The 18,829-nt window shown below is 31.3% G+C and overlaps 6 protein-coding genes across 7 annotated transcripts in view; 1 reads left to right on the plus strand and 5 right to left on the minus strand.

Annotated features, from left to right (window-relative positions):
• LOC146138919 (intersectin-1-like) overlaps positions 1-18,829 on the plus strand; it is a 66,138-nt gene that overhangs the window by 20,857 nt on the left and 26,452 nt on the right. The window lies entirely within an intron of this gene.
• Positions 1,607-3,828, minus strand: LOC146138921 (uncharacterized). Of its 2 annotated transcripts, XM_083393276.1 has the most exons (4): positions 3,769-3,828; positions 3,421-3,572; positions 3,053-3,161; positions 1,607-1,980 (listed from the first exon to the last, which is right to left on the minus strand). In XM_083393276.1, exons 2-4 carry the CDS (start codon positions 3,531-3,533, stop codon positions 1,861-1,863), a joined length of 342 nt encoding a protein of 113 aa, XP_083249402.1. In that variant the 5' UTR covers positions 3,534-3,572; positions 3,769-3,828; the 3' UTR covers positions 1,607-1,860. The 2 variants fall into 2 exon arrangements, with proteins under 2 accessions (XP_083249402.1, XP_083249401.1); XM_083393275.1 differs by having other exon boundaries at positions 3,421-3,790.
• On the minus strand, positions 4,593-8,265 carry LOC146138922 (uncharacterized). Its single transcript, XM_083393269.1, has 6 exons — positions 8,015-8,265; positions 7,429-7,537; positions 6,858-6,968; positions 6,182-6,304; positions 5,563-5,674; positions 4,593-5,330 (listed from the first exon to the last, which is right to left on the minus strand). The coding sequence occupies exons 1-6, from the start codon at positions 8,104-8,106 to the stop codon at positions 4,816-4,818; spliced, it is 1,062 nt and encodes a 353-aa protein (XP_083249395.1). The 5' UTR covers positions 8,107-8,265; the 3' UTR covers positions 4,593-4,815.
• On the minus strand, positions 8,392-10,871 carry LOC146138923 (uncharacterized). The gene is made up of 5 exons (XM_083393274.1): positions 10,784-10,871; positions 10,214-10,324; positions 10,013-10,114; positions 9,765-9,870; positions 8,392-9,439 (listed from the first exon to the last, which is right to left on the minus strand). The coding sequence occupies exons 1-5, from the start codon at positions 10,856-10,858 to the stop codon at positions 9,276-9,278; spliced, it is 558 nt and encodes a 185-aa protein (XP_083249400.1). The 5' UTR covers positions 10,859-10,871; the 3' UTR covers positions 8,392-9,275.
• LOC146138924 (uncharacterized) lies at positions 12,982-16,898 on the minus strand. The gene is made up of 6 exons (XM_083393271.1): positions 16,677-16,898; positions 15,985-16,138; positions 15,556-15,642; positions 14,891-15,010; positions 14,235-14,352; positions 12,982-13,953 (listed from the first exon to the last, which is right to left on the minus strand). Exons 1-6 carry the CDS (start codon positions 16,856-16,858, stop codon positions 13,748-13,750), a joined length of 867 nt encoding a protein of 288 aa, XP_083249397.1. The 5' UTR covers positions 16,859-16,898; the 3' UTR covers positions 12,982-13,747.
• Positions 17,150-18,789, minus strand: LOC146138925 (uncharacterized). Its single transcript, XM_083393273.1, has 5 exons — positions 18,643-18,789; positions 18,432-18,515; positions 18,208-18,327; positions 17,792-17,933; positions 17,150-17,498 (listed from the first exon to the last, which is right to left on the minus strand). The coding sequence occupies exons 1-5, from the start codon at positions 18,745-18,747 to the stop codon at positions 17,317-17,319; spliced, it is 633 nt and encodes a 210-aa protein (XP_083249399.1). The 5' UTR covers positions 18,748-18,789; the 3' UTR covers positions 17,150-17,316.

Genomic DNA, 18,829 nt, shown 5'->3' on the forward strand with positions numbered 1-18,829 from the left:
AGAAAAAGGTTGATAACCACTAAATTAGGGCTTGCAATATTCTGCTTATGCACATGTATGAGTAAAATGGCATGAAAAACTATTAAATAAACTACACAATAACAGAAGTTAGCAATTAAATATCAATGTTAAAAAAAGTTGAAGATAATTTCAAACTAAAAATTCGATATAATTATGAGATACCATACCCCATTTAAGCTTTCATATGCGGGAAAAGTATATTGCGACAATTTTAACTTTTAAATAATCTTGTCCCAAATATGACTAATATTTCCTGATATACTGAAAAGTACTAACAAAACCTAAGAAGTGGCTAAACAAATATACAATTTCAAAAAGATCCTAAACCGAAATATTAAAACAATTGTGTCTAAAAACACTCTATAAACTTTTATTTCTAAAAAAATAATCTTTACAGAAAACCACCAGAAAATAAAAGAAGTGGCAAGAATAAATAACAAATTAACGTACACCAATATAAACTATTTCAGTGCGAGGAAAAATCATTTATATTAATAAAGTAAGTGCTTTTATTGGTAATTTTTATTTGTTGAAAACAGACTGATATAAATTAAAACATGACAATTTTTTGTAAATTAAACAAAAAAATGTGATTCAGTTTCATAACAATTCTAATATATTTCTTACCCTTAGTCTAAAAGTAATTATTACACGTGAAATAAACACAATTGCAACAGACAAAACTATCTGTCCATATAATGCATAATAAAATACATTTAGGGTTATATGCCCTGCCCAACTTAAAACAAAGTAGCTTGAATTTAGTAAAATTAAGTGAATCACTGCAGTTGTAATGGAATTAAAAAAAACCCATAGACTGTTCAGCTCTAGTTTTGCAAATATCCTTGCAAAACTGTAAATCAGCAATGTTGTGGCATATAAGTAGTGCTGGTTTGGCAAGTTGTAGAAAGTTGGGATTATAACTGTGATGAAAATGTTGATAACGACCCCAGTCTGGTGTACTTGTAGCTTGTTGTGGTCAGATGCTGGAAAACACGTATACACAAGTTAGCACAGCATTATTCTTTTGAAACAAGGGTTACAAACCAGCTTGATTTTTTTAACTGTGGCGTCATTATAGTGAAATTTTTATCTTGTTTTATTTGCAAATAATTTTTTGAAATAAATTTGAGTAAAGTACAATTTCCAACTTCGTTTAAAAGTTGTCTGTCAAACTGAAAGAACTCTTTTATAGCTATTAATATCCATTTAAATTTACATGCACAGTCTGGTTGTTTTTATGGATGTAATCCCCAAGCTGAGCACCATTGGTTTAACAAATGCTAATACTAAACAAAAAAATATGGGAATCTTTCGAGAAAATAGTATAAAACTTCAATTTCTTACCAGATCGTAGCCAGCTTATATTAAGTAGTAAGAATCCACACGAGACACAAGTTGAGAGAAAGAATAATAAAATACATATTTGACGAGAATCTTCTGTTAAAATTGTCAGCAGTACCTGAATGTAAAATTAGATTTGACCACTGAAGACTGGAGGTTAAATCAATCTTGTGAAATAATTCTTTGAATTTGCCTAAATATTTTACCAGCATTAATGTTGTTGTTAGATTTAAATGGAAGCCAAATGTTGTGATTGATTGCTGAATATTTTTGGGAGTTCGCATTCCAAACTCAAACAATAGCAACCCACAGAGTATGGAAAATCCTATCTGTAAATAAAAAAATGATTAATGAATTCATATAGGATTTAAATAAGGTTTTTATCAGACGTAGGTTTCATAACTATAAATTTGTACTCGCTTGTTGCTAATATTAGTAAGGCTGTCATACACATTTAAATTTTTTTCAAAAGTAATTATTTTATGTTTAAATTGTTCACTTTGAGCGTCTCACCGACTCAAAATAACGCATTTCACTTTCAATTCCTGGGTCAACAAAAAACATTGGATTGATGAGAATAGTTTTTGTCCACCAAATACCAGCTAGTTGAATTGCCTGAACGAAGGCAAAAAAAGATTAATTATGAAATATATAATATGTAAGTTGTTGATCAAACAAATAATTCAGAAGGGCTAGATCACAGTTGATGTACACATATGTGAATTTGTGTACACAACTCTTATATTGCATCTTTTCATGAAACATATAGCATTTTTAACACAGGACAAAATATAACTGATAAAGATAACTTTTAAATTTATTTCGGTTTAAAATATATGGCATATTTTTATATAAACTAACAATATTAGTAAATGATCAAACCATTGTGCGTGTGCTATCACATATATGAACAATTATAACATAACCATTAATAATACAGTGTAAAATGTAGAAGAAGTAAAGATCCCATAAATTTGTTGTAAATAATGTGTAAGCTTATTCAAATGGAAGCTTTATATAGATTTACGTAAAACTCACTAAATGTTACCTACTACTACCGTAGACTATTGGCCTGCAAACATTTTTTGTCGCAACCCAAAATACTCTTTCAAGAGCTATTGAAGCCTACTATGTAAAACCAGTACGACAACAGGGGAGAATTCAGCTTTTTGTTAGGGCCGGGGGGACTCCGGCCATAAGACCGAGATAAGAACAACATCAACGTCGGAATAAAACACAGTTGGAATAAGACCAAAATAGGACTACAACCTAATGGTAGTAGTACTGTTTAAATCAGAATAAGATGATTTCAATCTTATTCTGTACTGCATGTTACTGCGTATTTGGCTGTATTATGTCATTGGTCTTAATACTATGGTTTTATAGATTTTTCTGCTTTAGGTAGTTGCCTTTTAGGCCTTATTGTGTGTTCCCACTGAAGTAATGCAAATTTTTAAAATTACGTCACAAATTTATGCCACACACACTAACTTTTAAAATTTGTTACAAAAAATGTACGGCCGTCAGTCACGCGGTTCACAACCACATAATAAAACTAAACTATTAAAAATAGCTTGCGGCCCACAGTTTGTCGACCACTGGTATAGACATTGGTGATTTTTTTCATAAAAACTTCTTTACCACAAATAATTCTTATTAATAACACATGTCAAGACAAATACCTCACCCGCAATGCAAGTTCCATTATCTTATTACTTCGCGGTGCTAGGAACGTTAACCCAACAGCAACAAAACCAACTAATGGATGTTGTAATAGTTTATATGGCAATGGTATGCTGTAAAACGGGACAATATTACTTTTTTATATTAATAAACTTTCATTTTTTGTTTATAAATAGATATTTTGGTTCTACAGAAAACTTTTATTAACACAGATATATTCCAACATTTTTCTTAAATGCAAAATAATTTGCGAGAAAAACATGTTTCTTGTGATACGTTTTCTAAAAAAGAAATGTCATAATAGTTTTCGGTAATTAACTTAATTTTTGCCATACTTATGCTTCATTTTTTATATTTGTTATTTAAACTCACATAGAAATAAGGTCATCTTGGGGTTTAAAGGCTTGATGGAAATAGTAAAGCATAACTGCCACCGCTGATGTTTTTAAGACTGCAAACCGATGGGCTTTGTTGAAGGCTTCCATTTTTAGAAAACAACTCCAACTCTATGTAAGAAAGTCTGTCTGAACAAATATGATTAAGATAAGCAAAAACTGAAAATCTCACTTCACAATTATAGAGTAAAAAAATCTTAAATTCCAGAAAATATTGAATTTATCAAACTAAAACTACTGTAGAACATAATTTTACACTTTAAACACCTAAAAATTCACAATTTAAAGCTTTAAATCTGTTTAAACTTCATATGTAAAACATTACCCAGCTACTGTATCCTGGTGAAATAATACATTTAGGAAACCTGCTTTGACTCCGGTTACACAATGATCGCCTATATGGTCACATACCTGGCTTTAAACATTTCAACTACTTTACATTGAATTCTCTTACTTTCTGTTCCCTATTCCTTCCTCTTTATGTTACTTTTGTGTAAACATTGAATAAGTTTCACCACAGAAGGTAATTCTTCTTTTAAAAGATGGAAGATGAGTTTCCATTAAACATTCAACACTTTTAACTAGATTTTTTGGTCGTTGCTATGGAGTCTGCTTGTTTATAGATTTGCATTTTATCCGTCATGAATCTTTCTTAGTCGAGTTTTTATGTTGAAACATGAGATATGTTGGTCATGAATAGTTATTTTTTATAATGTATGGTCTGAGCTGGTACCATATCTATGTTTGCATGTCAGTGTAATTTTTTTAAATCGACTTTTTGCACATATCTGAAATATTAAATTTAATTTTGTAAAGTCAACAAACTGGAAATACCTAGGAACTTATAATTTTACACTTCGTACCCAAAAAATTCACATTTTAAAGCTTTCAATTTGTTTGGACACTTGCAAGTCATCCCACTTGTAATACCTAAAAAAATGCTGTATCCTGGTAAAGTAACATATACATATTACTTCTGAGTTAACAGTAGAAACGGTTACCATGTAAGTTATTCTTTAAAACAGTTGTAATTTATTTTTGAGTCTTTGATTTTTTTGAAAGTGGTGCTGTTAAACAAAAAATATTTTGACAGCTTATTCTTTAATATATTTAATGTTATAACTAGATTTCCATTAAAGTGTAGTCCTAAGAGTAAAACATTATGAATGAATTCCTTCTGAATGTATTTATTTGTAGAGCCACAATATTTCACAACATTAACAAACACTTTAACAGATGGTAGTGTTTACAAAAATTAAAGACAACAACACAATAAGCACTGGTATAAGAATTAAAATTTTTGCTACAATTTTAAAGAAAATTTGGTCAATTTTCATTAATGAGGCTAGTTAATGACAAATGAATGTTAAGTTTACTCCTGTGTGATGTTTCTTCTCTTAACAGAAGGTAATAAATTGCGAACTTTTAAAACCCACCTAATCTGTGGTTGTTCGATAAATTCAGGTGGGTCGGGAACCTTTTTCATGTTTGTAAATGAGACTATTATATGTGTAATAAGTGTGGCTAGGATGAATGCACATATCACTGCATTGGCACCATAATACAACACATGCAGGATAATAAAGTATGCTCTATCAATTATAAAAAATAATGCTTTAATAAAAGGTGGCCCAAACTCATTAAGAACATAAAACACAATTTGAATTGTTAAGAAATAGGATGCCAATTCAATTGTGCAAAACAAAAAACCGTATACAACTCCAAAAGAAAACTTTGCGAAAACCCTAGCAAAAGCATAAATCAGCAACGTTATGGCATATAAGTAGTGCTGGTTTGGCAAGTTGTAGAAAGTTGGGATTATAACTGAGATGAAAATGTTGATAATGACCCACGTCTGGTGGACTTGTAGCTTTTTGTAATTGGAAGCTGTAAAATATGTGAAAGTCAGTGTTAACACAGGTATTTGTTAATTCAGGTGTACTTATATTTTCATTATAGGGTTGTTTTAGAACAATGCCATTCATTGAGTTTGGTTTGTCCAGTTTATATTTTTGATGGATACACTTTTGATTTAATATTTATTTGATACAATGCCTGGCAGTTTATTCAAAAAATAAACCATAACTGAATTAATCAAAATAAAAAATAAACTTCTCACCGATCTGGGTGCTACACAGTCCTGGTATAAATATCCAAGTAAAGACACCAATGGAAAGGAATGATATTATACGTAACACATGGATATCCTCTGTTAGTAACGTCAACAGCATCTTAATATAGGTAAAATCATTAGGTTACAAAACAGACGTTTTTTCATTTAAACAAAATTTAAAAAATTTGCATTGGCTGATAATGTCGACACAAACATAAAAAATACACGTGTAACCAAAAGTCAGTAGCTATATTATTTAATATTTTGTCTTGTAACAAGAGTTTGTATGGTTTGGCATTAAGCCGGGGACACCAAACTACCGCTCGTGAGCCAGATCCTGGCTGGCAAGTCATTTAATCTGGCCAGCGGCATATTTTTATTAAGAACACTTAAAATGTTGTTAAATGCATTTCAAAACTAAATCTTGGTAGAATTTTAAGCCGATGACAATCTATTAAGGTTCACTACAGTTTTCATTGTATTGTTATTTATATTTCCTATAATCAGGTTAATAAAATTTTATATTTTGCCCACGATGGCCTGGCCTTATAATTACTCGGTCTTTTTGAAAACAAACTTTTGTGAACCCTGATTTATTGCATGACCTTGACACAAGTGATCTTACCAGTTCTAATATTGTTATGAGGCTTAATTGCTTTCCGAACTCCAAAGGTGTGTACTTGACATCAGAAGGAGTTCGCATTCCAAACTCAAACAATGTCAAACCACAAAGTATAGAAAATCCTATCTGTAAGTAAAAGGGTTTGCAACTTAGAATTACACACAAGATGTTGTCTTTAATATGAAAAAGTGACCCATAAATAATACATATTTAGTTTTTTTCCTAATTTGTCTATAGGTGTTTATACAAATTTTAGTTTAGCAAAATCCTTCAGTAAAATAAATTAAAAGGTATAATTTAAAAGACAATTTTTGATGGCGCTGTTGACGATTCTTAAGTAAAGGCTTTGCTTATCTTCATCACTCTTGATCTCACTCTTATCTGATAATAAAACACAGTTGTACAAAAGTTTGTCAACACTGAATTTTCTTGACTCGCTCCTCTCTGAGCCTGTATACCTTGATTCATAGAGCGACGGTCCCGGTATGGCTGAGGTCGTGGGTTTGAACCTCACTGCAGGCTAGTTGCTTAAGTCTGCGATGTCTTTTTGTGTATTAATGATAGGTAAGCCGTAATTGGTCAAAGAAGCAGCTTTAAAGGTGAATAACAGATGTCCAACACATATGTGTGTGCATGTCTACAAGATTGATAATTTTGAACAATTTTTAGAATGACTTACCGCTGCCGGTTCCACTTTATGGCTGCCCACCGATGGGTCGCTAGATATGGGGTGATACAGGGGCTGTTCTAGAAGAGTTTTAACCCACCACAGACCAGCCGTCTGAGTGACCTGAACACATAATTTGAAAATGACCTTAATTTTGAACTACACTCAACAAAAAATAGATGAATGGAAACACAAAACTCATGATACTGACATAAAAAAAATTACAGGCAATACATTTAAGGATTTTATGTTTGTTCTGGATGTAAGGTGGTACTGTTTAATAACAACAAATTATAATCTTGATAATATTTCGCACAACCGTGCTTCATCCGGTCAAAGTATGAAACAGATGAGGCCCATTTGTGTAAAATCTTTTCAACAATACCGTACAATTAATGGTCAAACAGCGCAACTTGATTTACAGATTTAGAATTAGTCAAAAGTGTTATTAACAAACATTTGAATTTTTTTTTTTAGTAAAATTATTTGCTTTTGTTGTACTTGTAATTTTGTAAATGAACCTCATTTATTTATATATGGTACAAAACCGATGTATTTTGCATGCGTTTCAAACTATGCTCACCCGTAGTGTTAGTTCTACTTCTTTTTCTTTTCTATCTATGAGAAACGTCAATCCAAGGGCTATAATGCCCACTATAGGTAGTTGTGGTGGAGAAGATGGCCACGGTATTCTGAAAAACGATCATTATAGCCCTCGTTAGATTCATTTAGTAGTATGAAAAATTCATCCACATTACATTTCAAGCAATCCATTGCTTGGTATTTAATATTAAGGAAGATTTGTTTATTGTTGTAAAATCTTTGACTGACAAACACATTAAGGTTTTGGAGTTCCAAGTATTAAAATTCCCATTTTTATGGGCTATATCACTATAACTTCAAGTATTTTTTGTTCTATTTTTCAAGGATTTTTTTATAGGTTTAAAAGCTAATCTTGTCAAAACTTATTATGACATTGCATACATTCAGTGGTCTGTTCTAATGTAGATTAAGTATTGCATGCATTGTGTAAAAAATTACCAGTTGGTTTATTTTTTTGATTGAAACCTTTACAATATTCACATAACTCAAGTGTTTACCTGTTCAATAAGTATTTCAAAATATTCAGTCTATATGAGTTTTAAGTTTAATTATCTGATTAGGCTTACTTGTAAGGAATGTCATCGTATGGTTTAAAAGCTTGATGGAAATAATAAACCATAGTTCCCACTGCAACTGTCTTTGTGGTTCCAAATGACATTTTCTTACCAACTTGTCAATCAACCACTAACATTTGTAACAATATTTAAACCTGCCACAGAATTACATTTTGTTTCACAAGAGGAATCAGTGTTTCTAAAAGTCCTGTATTGGCTAGTGCAGTCCTGAATGACATGATTTATGCTTATGCAATATTTAACATCAAATGATAACGCTTTAATTTTTACTCTTACAATGTTTAATTGACCAGTGTTAAGTCTAACTAGTTCAAAAATAAGCAAAAGTTTAGTTTTTTACATCTTTAAATCCATATAAATCAGCTAACTACTTTTCCCAAGGTTATTAATACATGTATTCACCATCATATAATATGACGACTTTATGCTGCTAGTCTGACAACTTCTCACTAATGCCACAGGTTTATTGAACACGCCGTCAGCAAAAACGCACGCGCTAAGTAATTCGCACAGCGCCGCTCAAACAAAAGTGCTTTTCTACAGCGGAGATATAACAGCGGTAGGGAATTCCCCTTTCAAAAATTTTGGGGAAGTACCAAAGATAAGCGACGAAACTATTTCTAAGGATTAATGTGTTTGCGTGGGTTTTTAAAGGTTTTTCATTTGATGACACGCATTTTAGGTTAAATCATTTTATTGTTTTGCTTAACAAAATGGAATAAGATAAATTTTAACAGCAATTTTGTCATTTTTTTTCTTTTTTCTTTTTACATTCATCATATTGCAGTGGGTTTATAGTATGGTGTTCCTACAAGCAAAGATTAAACAGCTTTATATAGCATTGTATCACATAAACATCATGGTATCAATTTAAATAATCTAAATTAACTAAAAACAAATCAATCACCCAAAAAAACTTTTTTAATGACCATTCTATTAGGCTTGACTTGTTAAGGAACAATACTGATTTTAGATGTGTTTGTGAGGTTAAATTATTACTGGTAAATTTTCGCCAGATCAATCGATTTATGAGTTAATATTTCAATGCTGATTTAAGGTAATCAAACCATCACTTTCTGAGACCCCCCAAAAAGATACACATTCAATATTAAACACAGGTAAAAGAAGTAAACAACAATTACAGTCAACTTTGGTAGATTTTATCAACATTCGTATATCAACTATAATTATGAAGAAAAATTGTATTTGCAAGGAAATTCAATAAAGGCGTCTTAAATACACACAGAACTTGTTAGTGTGAGTATTTTCCTATTCCATATGTTAGTAGAGGGACAACATAAAAAAACCACTGCTCTTGTGCATTTAATTTGCCAATTATTGGTAGAACAACTATTATAAACATCTTGATGGTGATTAGTAGATGCGTCAGCTGAAGTTTGTGGTTGTCCGATTGCACTACAAACAAAGTAATGTCAAGCATTGCAAATAACTTATTTTACATGTGCTATGGTAGGACTTTATATGAATAACTGAAATTGCATCTATTGTTTATGTGTTTTAACATACGTTTTTGACTGTATGTTTACGTAACACTTTTTATGTTGGAGCATAATGGTTGGAGGTCATAGTAAGGATATCAAAAGCCCATACAAAATATATCTTTATTCATTTTCAGCATATGAATGAGATATTTGAAACATTCAGAATGCTACCTACTTCTGTACGGGCTTTGATATCCTTACTACATTTTTGTATTTAATTTGGACAAACGACAACTTACAAAATGTGCACAAATATCCCACAAATTGTCGACCGATTGCGGCAAAAATAAAAAACAAAATGAGTTCTTGCCAGCTGAAACCATCCATTAATATGGGAAACACTAGCTGGAATAAAACACAAACATTTAATATACATTTCCAGAAGTGATTCAATATTACAATAGTGGGTTTTATGACTAAGTAGCGTTTAATGCCTGGATTTAAAGCCATGCGATTATTTGAGAAAAAATGTAAATATGTAACATACCTCAGATAAAATGTTCAACTGATAAACATACTCAGAATGGCCATTGTTTTTGGGCAATCTTACACCAAACTCGAATAGTATTAATCCACAAAGTACCGTCAACTGCAATATTAAAACTGTTCTAACTGCTTTTTAAGGTTTTTGTTTTTGTTTTGTTAGTTTAGAATTCTTTTAAATTAACAGAAAACTAAAAAAATTTACCTGGAATTGTGCTGTTAAATTGTTTTCATATAAAATTGGACATTGTTGTTGTTGGTATTGTATAATTTGTAAATAGGGAACTATCCATCTTAGAGCAACCATTTGCAGTATCTGTAACAAAACAAAAATGTGATTAATAGTTTGCATTACAACAGAAGACCTTAATTTCATTTAAATTTTCATCATTTTTAGACAGTAATACTTTTAGGTAAACTTTTTAAGTTATTGGTATTTTCCTTTAAATAAACCTATAACAAAAATATTGGCCTAATATGCTTTGAACAATAATGATTATTAGATTTTTTAAAAACCTTCTTAACTTTGGAGCATAATGGTTGGAGGTTGTAGTAAGACGTAATAAGAATATCAAAGCCCATACAGAAGTAGGTATCATTTTGGACGTTTCGAATAACTCTTCATTCATTGTCAACATCATGATGTTGATGTTGAAAATGAATAAAGAGTTATTCGAAACGTCCAAAATGATACCTACTGCTGTATGGGCTTTGATATTCTTATTACGTCTTCTTAACTTTGTTTCTTGGTATTTTAAATGATTTATGGTTTTACCCTGAAAGTTATTTCCACTGTTTTTCCACTTCTTGGGGCAATAAAAGTGGTGGCAAGCAAAACGATTGACAACATTACTAATCTTTTGTCCTCTCTGCGAAATACAGAAGCTGTCAATTCACTACTAAGCATAGTTTTAACTCTGGAGGAAATAAGGATTGTTTAATGTTTCTGGCTTTAGCTGTGTCTTCTATTTCAAAAGTAGACAAAACTGTGAAAACTTTTGAAAACTAACCTTGAAAAGCCATAATCTAACTGTTTCTACAGAGTATGAATATCAAAGCCCATGCAGACATTTGTGAATTTTGCCAAAAAAAAATTATAATAGTAATTTTTTCCCCATAAAGATCTTATCCAAACACTGCTTGAATATAATCTATGTATATATGTGTGTATATTTTTTATCGTTTTGAAAGTCAATTGAAAAAGGTACTTACTTTGTTGCTATACTTGATTTTAACTCAATGTAAAATCCAGTAAAAATCCATAAGACCAATAAAGCTTTTATTATTCCAAACCATGTTGCTCTCCCAAAATCCATTTTCATTGTTGCAGCACCCAATGAAGCATAGAGCAATGTTAAACAATTTTCAGAACTCTACAAATAGTTCCTCTAAGTAAAGTAAAGTGTTGAACATATTAAACGTTCTCGAAGGTTTTCACAAATCTCCCGTCGTTGTTCAGATTACTTTGTGTTTTATTGACCAAATACACACAAACTTTGCAAGGTTCTATTGTATTACACTAACCTAAACTTTGACACATTGATACATTAATTTATGTTGAAGCCTATTCATAGGTAGGTATCATTTTGTTTGATAATTTCTTACTACAACCTCCAACCATTATGCTCCAAAGATAATAAATTAATTTTCAGACCTAACCGTTTTGGGGCATAATGGCCAGAAGTAGTAGCTAGACATAGAAATAAAATAAAATCTTTTACAAAATGTAAGTGGCATATATAGCATAAATATATATTTTATTTGGATGTTTATTATAGGCCTTAAAAAAACATTGATGCGTTGTGAACTGTAGAATTAGAAATTATATGGAAGGTTTGCTAAACAAGCATTGTAATGTTACCCTTTTCTGGAATCAGAATCAATATAATAGAATTAAAGCAATGTTTTTTATTTCCCTTTTTTATTGTGTAGTCCTGGTACAAAAGATATTGACAAAGCATTTCTTCATTGTATTCTAACATTTAAACTTTTTGTTAGAAAGCAGGACTCTTGACTTGATGAATTCAAACTTAGGTTTTTTCTTTTTTATTCATTGTTAAAGTTTTCACTACTTAGTTTATGTTTAATCTCCAGGAAAAAATATTTTCTTATTTTTTGGGCAATGTTTGTGTAATTGAATAAATTTAGCTTTACAATGGCATTGGAAACAACTTTTAATCAAATATAATGTGCTGGTATTAGCACAAGCATGTACATATCCTTTCAAATCGGTGTATGTTATCTAACACTTTTGTAAAAAAAATTAGATATGCATATTTTTGGCCTCTTCACATTGTTTTAACTTCTTGTTAATTATGCTTACTATTTATTGACTGGCTAAGTAAAACTGTTTTGTGAAGTGATATGAAAACTTACACTTGTTTGAAACAAGTTTATGCCTTTTCTTGCTTGCCAGTTTATAAACTTAACTGCTTAAAACAATTCCTTCTCTGCTTGTCTTAGGAAATAAACCAGTTTGGCTTTCATTGCAGTTCCATGTTAACTTCATTATCTTTCATGTGCTAAATAAAATCTGATGCTATCTCTGGGTTATAATCTAGTGGTGTCATATGGCACAATGCAATTGTGAAACAGCAATTTCAGTTCTGCTTTTTGACATGGTTATAACAGACAAAGCAGAGGCTTCCCTTTTTCAACTTGTGTTCCTAAAGTTCCCTCTATTATGATTTAAGGACACATACTTTCATTGTAAACAAGTTAACAAACCTTTGTAAATGGTCTTATTTGTTTAATTCTAAATAGTGTGATCAGGTGGCACTATATCAAGACAAATTGTATAATATGTATTGAACAACCGTGCTTCATCATGTCAAAGTTGTTTAGTCAATTTAGTCAAACATTTTGACCTGATGAAGCCTGGTTGTACAATAGCTTGTCTAACATTTAATACAATAATTTGTTTTTTTATAGTGCCACCTGAATACAAAATTAACAAATGAAACAGAATTATTCCAAATGGAAATTTGTTTATTTTCAACTGCGAACACACAATACAAAAGTAAATTTACAACAAAGCAGTAAGGTACATCGAGTGAACTACAGCCAAACATATTGGTCACAAAGTACAATCAAGGATGGCACAAAAATAAAAAAAGGAAATAACACAACACAAGATCAATGATATATTAACGCTTCTGTTTTCAGTTGTAAATGATGCAAAGTATACAAAGCAAGAAATATTGTTTTTTATGTAGTTATCAATGATTTTATATAATTATTATACCTGCACAGTTTTTATTTTTATAAAATTATCGAGTAACACTTAGTCTAACGGTGCAATTTACTGACAAAACATAAATGTTTGTCAAGTTTTTGTACAAAGCAAAAGGCAGACTGAGAAAAATGCACATAAAACTACTTTCTTTTTACAACGAATTGTGTCATTTGATTTGTGTAGGATGTAAACATTGTAATAGAAAAAAAAAAATGATTATAGAAATACAGTTCTGCTAAAACATCAAATAAAACTTGTTTTTAATTTTTTTTATATAAAAACAGGACTGTTGAAATTAAATTATAGATTTTATACTCTGAAACAAAATGTGACATAACAATATGCGCTGTTACTGCGTGGACGTTTGTCACTTTTCTACCCACAAATTGATTATATAAAAAAGAGACACTTAAAGTAAATGAAATAAAAGCAAAATCAAGAAATGAAAGCTTTTGAAGCAAATGTGTACAAAAAATAAAAAGTCCAGCTCTTAGCTTTATTCGTTTAAACTTGTGTGACCTCTGACTCCTCGTACTCGCGCTTCATACACGTTGGCGTCAGCCACTCAAGGAGATAAATCGCTGAACCGGTTGCGACGAGCGATACTTGCAGCAGGAGTTGGTCGTTGTGTGTTGTTGGGATGAGAATGAGAAGCAGAAAGCACAGGCCGGCAAAACAAATCATGGGGTTGTGATGTCTGTCATCATTTTCTGCAATTAAATTCAAACAATTGATTTTGAAAGGTTTTATTTGTTAGGCCAATTTTTCTTTGATATGTTGTCGTTTTTTATTTATCAAACATGAATGGATTTTAAACGATCGTTTACAATGTTGTTTGGCAAAAAGGCAGGTTATAACATGTTCCACAAGTGTCAATTGTGATATGTTAGTTTGCCTAGTGAATTAATTTTTCCAGATGTAATGTTAAAAACTATAATACGACCCGTTACAGCTTAAGGGTAACACTCAGATGCACATCTTGCTTAATTACCTGCAAATGAGCAAAGTGTGATGAAAATTGCGACGGCTGCTGGTATGAGTATGAGGAATATGACCACCAATCCAGTGTTTGACCATTTCCAGTACTCACTGAATGAAAACTCTGTCACCTAAACAAATTACTTACTGTGTTACAAGGTATTAGAAATATGTTTAAAGTTACACGACTTAGAACTATAGTTTCAAACTCCTACATTGCACCCTTTTTCTATAAGCAAACAGCAGTAAATAAAAGTTTAAAATTAATTTTAAGTATTTAAATTTTTAATAGTGAATCAATTTTTAGAGAATTTTTTCTTGTGTTTGGAGCATAATGGTTGGCGGTTGTAGTAAGACATAGTAAGAATGCAAAAACCCATACAGAAGTAGGTAGCCATGTTTAAAATGGATAAAGAGATATCAAATGTTCAAAGTGCTACTTCTGTATGGGCTTTGATATTCTTACTCTATTTGTTAATGTGTGTTTTTCAACTTTGTTTATTTTCAGCAGTGTTTTTAGTTTTGTGAAATTATTCTTAAGGTCGGGTAAAGGTTTTCCTTTGTATCCTGATAATGTTGTTATTTAATTAGTTGTTTTTAGAGATATTTAGCCAGTGTGTTCCTATTGAGAGCAGACTGAAAGATTTTCCGTCTAATTTTTGTACTTACCAATGCTATCACGGTGACCAAAAACATGAAAAAAGTGTAGGCACACTGTGCTTTGGGCGTTGCCTTTGGAATAGACGAGATTTGAGCCATTGTAATTCCACACAAGATCACGTATCCAAACTAAAAACAAACCAGTCAAGTGATTCCTTGTCATGTTTACTCATTTCAGTCGGAGAATGTACACAACCTAAAACCACGTTATTTACATTTGCAAGTTAGTATACTCTATTATTAACTAAAGCAGGCATACATTTTATATTTAAACTGGATTGTTGTTTGATTAAAAGGCTTGTAAAAATATTTATATTGTATATACCAGTGGTTCTCAACCTGTTATGGCTTGCGGCACCCCTACAAGATTTTACCGTAGGTAATTCACTAAATGTCACAATAAGCAGAACTGGAACAACATACACCAACTCTGCACAACGTAGGAAGTTTTAATTAGATTTATTCCACTCTAATCTTACACAAAAATTTGTAAGAGTTAAGCAAAAATCAGATTGCATTAGAAATGGCACCCCGGTTGAGAACCACTGGTATATACTGTTGATGCCAGGCACCGTTTCAATTGTAAAATGGTTTTGACAAATTCAATTTCTTGTTGGCCCTTGTGACTCAATATTCTTTGAATTCTTATCTCTATAATAAAATATGTGACTTACATTTCCGGTGCAATATGTCTCTCCGGCGAGGTCGTTGTACTGCTCCACCAAAAACTTGAGCCATATTAAGCCACTCAACTGGAAAAACTGCAGAAAACCAAATACTTTGTCACAGTTTGGTGTTTTACTAAAAAAAATTGCACTGTGAATAAAAAGTCTGTTTTGCTGGTAATTGAAGCAACTTATCTTATATTTATAGAGAAAAGTTTTTTTTGTTTGTGAACAATTTGTTGTTTCTCAAAATAACCTTGTTGTAGTAGATTTGCATTAGCTGTTTTTTATGTTGTACATTCAGGCATTTACTGGCTTTTAGCTTGTGCATTGTGATTCAAATTTTGGGTGCTTGGATTGAAATACATAAACACTAAACAGGATGATTTAAAAGTATCAAATAGAACAAGATACTTTTTTTGTAACTTTTCCACTTACACTGAGCATGGTTTGTGCCAAAACAGAGCTGCAATGTGGAAGTGTTCCCAGCACCACAAGGGTGGAAAATATGCCGAGGGGAAGGAAGTTATGTTCACATTTCAGCTCTGTGTTGCCGTCTTGCTTGTTGGGATCGATGTTGGGGTACACACAGCTGTTAAAAATTAGCTTCAAATAAATCCCTTTGAAGTTTTTCACTTTAAAAAGTTGAGCAGAAAACTCATTTGAATGACCTCAAAACATATTTGAGGTTAAATGTTTGACTGGGTATTTCTACATATAAACTTTGCTTTAAAAATAGCTTTTCAAAAAAGTGCATAAATTTACATTAAATAACTTTACATCAGCATGAGCTATACATTGCTAAAGTATTGTTATTTTTTACATGTTGATTTAAAGTAGTAACATTTGCAACTGCTGGAATTTTTATTAATTATTTGGTTAGGCTTTACTTGTTTTTTTAAATATACCAGAAGTTTGCATTGCAATAAATCATTTAGTTATAAACTGAGTTAACAGAGAGAAAGGTAGAATTCACCCCAAAATTTATTTTTAGTGCAAACTTTTTAGGTATACCAACAAGTGCAATATAACAACTATTACAAATTAGCCTTTTTGTCGATAGTTTGTCAATAGCAAAATGTCTGGCAGGTGTAGCTTAAAATAATGTGACAATCAGCAATGCTACTCACTTAAATTGTGAAGTTTGTTTTGTAACTTCAGCCAGCACAAGGCACAGTGACGACAAAAGAAGCCAGACTGTCTTGATACTCAGCAGAACACTACAATCTTTCCTCGGTTGGTTGACCTCCGGCCTAATTGTAGCCAATGTTTGTTCTTGCTTAATTGCATCATCGCTCACTTTAATCTTCATGATGCTACTTTGCTGTAACTTTCAGGGAAATGATGCTCCAGTGGAAAAACACTGGGTTTTGCTTACAATTTCTGCTCAAGCAGCAGTGTGGTGAAACAAGGGGATTCCCCAAAGGTACTAACACTGGCTTTCCACAACTGGGCTTTCCCAGAAGAATGTTTGTACTTTTCCCCTGAGTCTGTGTATTGGTTCCCTTTTTTGCAAAAGGCTGCAATATGTTGGCTTTGGAGTAATGGCTTAGAATTATTTTGTTATATTTTCTCTTGCATTCTGAGATTCGTACACAACTGGTCATACCACACAAGTTTATTAAATATTTGAAAGCATCACCACGCAATCTGTTACAACACACTAATCAATAAGACACTACAAAATGCTAATACTTAAATTAATTCTACTTTTTAAACTTAATATTAATTCTACTTTTTAAAAACATTTTTAAATTAGTTTACAAAAGTTTATTTATGTTTTATTTTTTGTTGTATTTCATCGATAACACACAATGCAATGTATGTCAGCAATCCAGTTGCTATGAGCAACGACCTTAACTCATCAACTGGCCTTGTGAAGGTCGTTAGTATGTAAGTGAGTGGAATTAGGTAGAAGTACCGAGTTCGTTGTTGGCTGACATCCAGTAAGTCTGAATAATTTGTTAAAAGTTGTTAGAAGAAAAGTATGAAATATATTGTTTTGTATACTTTTTAATGTTAAAAATACTTCTTCAAATTTGTTTTTTTGTTTCCATATATTTATGGATCAAGTATATTTTTACATGCTTAAATATTGTGTTTATCCAAGTTGCAATATATTACGGTAGCACTTCAATCATTGTAAACCATATTTAGTCTAGCTGAGAAATTATTTTAGGTTTTGGCAAATTATTGTAAATTTAACTATTGAGCTCTACTATATTAGTAAAAAGCTTTTCATTACTTTTAAAATTTCCTTTGTTGGTAGCTGCGCTAATAGCACTTAACACAGCTAGACCGAACCCAACCCATAGGATGATCAATACAAGGTTCGAAAACAAATCTTTTAGTTGTGCGTCTTTGTAGTTATAGCACATCTCCACAATCTGGTAACACAACAATATATTTTTTTATTAGGCATTTCTGAATATCAAATCCCATAGAAATGTAGGTAACATTTTGAACGTTTTGACTAACTCTTCAATAACTTTCAATATCATTATTAGTGAATAAAAACATATTCTAAAATTATGAGTTTGAGGTTTGTATTCACAGAATTATTTACTAAAATTGATTTTTCATGAGCCAAACCAAACAATTTAGACAAAAACTTGATTTGTTTTCGCCACACACTTTTGTACTTTAAGGATGATTATTTACCAGACATAAAGCTGTCCCCAGCCGAACACTGCATTCATATCCACTTCCCTTCAATTTCTCAGCTGAGATATGTGTTCCAATAATGAAGATTGCAATCCCAAACTCCACCATGTAAACATACTAAAAAACAACCATCATTTTCCTCTCTATTTTACAATTTTATAATCATTTTAATTTCTTGTTAAACAATAGTATATTAAAACTATACTAAATCACACTCTTACCTGTGGCAATATAGCATTCTCAATTTCAGCTCCAAAATCTTTTTTCAAAACTTTTAGCCATAAAATCAAAATTGTCAAGACAATCTAGTAAAATTTATAATGGTATTGTTAATCCTGTAATTTAAATTATTGTAACTGACAATTGGGATAATATTAGTCGACAATTTAAACCTATTTAAACACTTATTTTATGCAAAGTGTAAAATATTACCTTAGCTACGGCCAAAATCAATCGATTTGTTGCAAATGTCAATCCTGTCACCAAAACACATATTATTGTACTTATAAAATAAATGCAAACTTCTTCCATGTTCATATTTTTGCTTATACAACTTAAAGAAGAATCACAACCAAAATTTAAACCATGAAATAAAAGGGTAGTTGTAAGAAAATTATGT

This window comes from Ascidiella aspersa, chromosome 7 (assembly GCF_963924565.1).
Source record: "Ascidiella aspersa chromosome 7, kaAscAspe10.2, whole genome shotgun sequence".
Taxonomy (NCBI): domain Eukaryota; kingdom Metazoa; phylum Chordata; class Ascidiacea; order Phlebobranchia; family Ascidiidae; genus Ascidiella; species Ascidiella aspersa.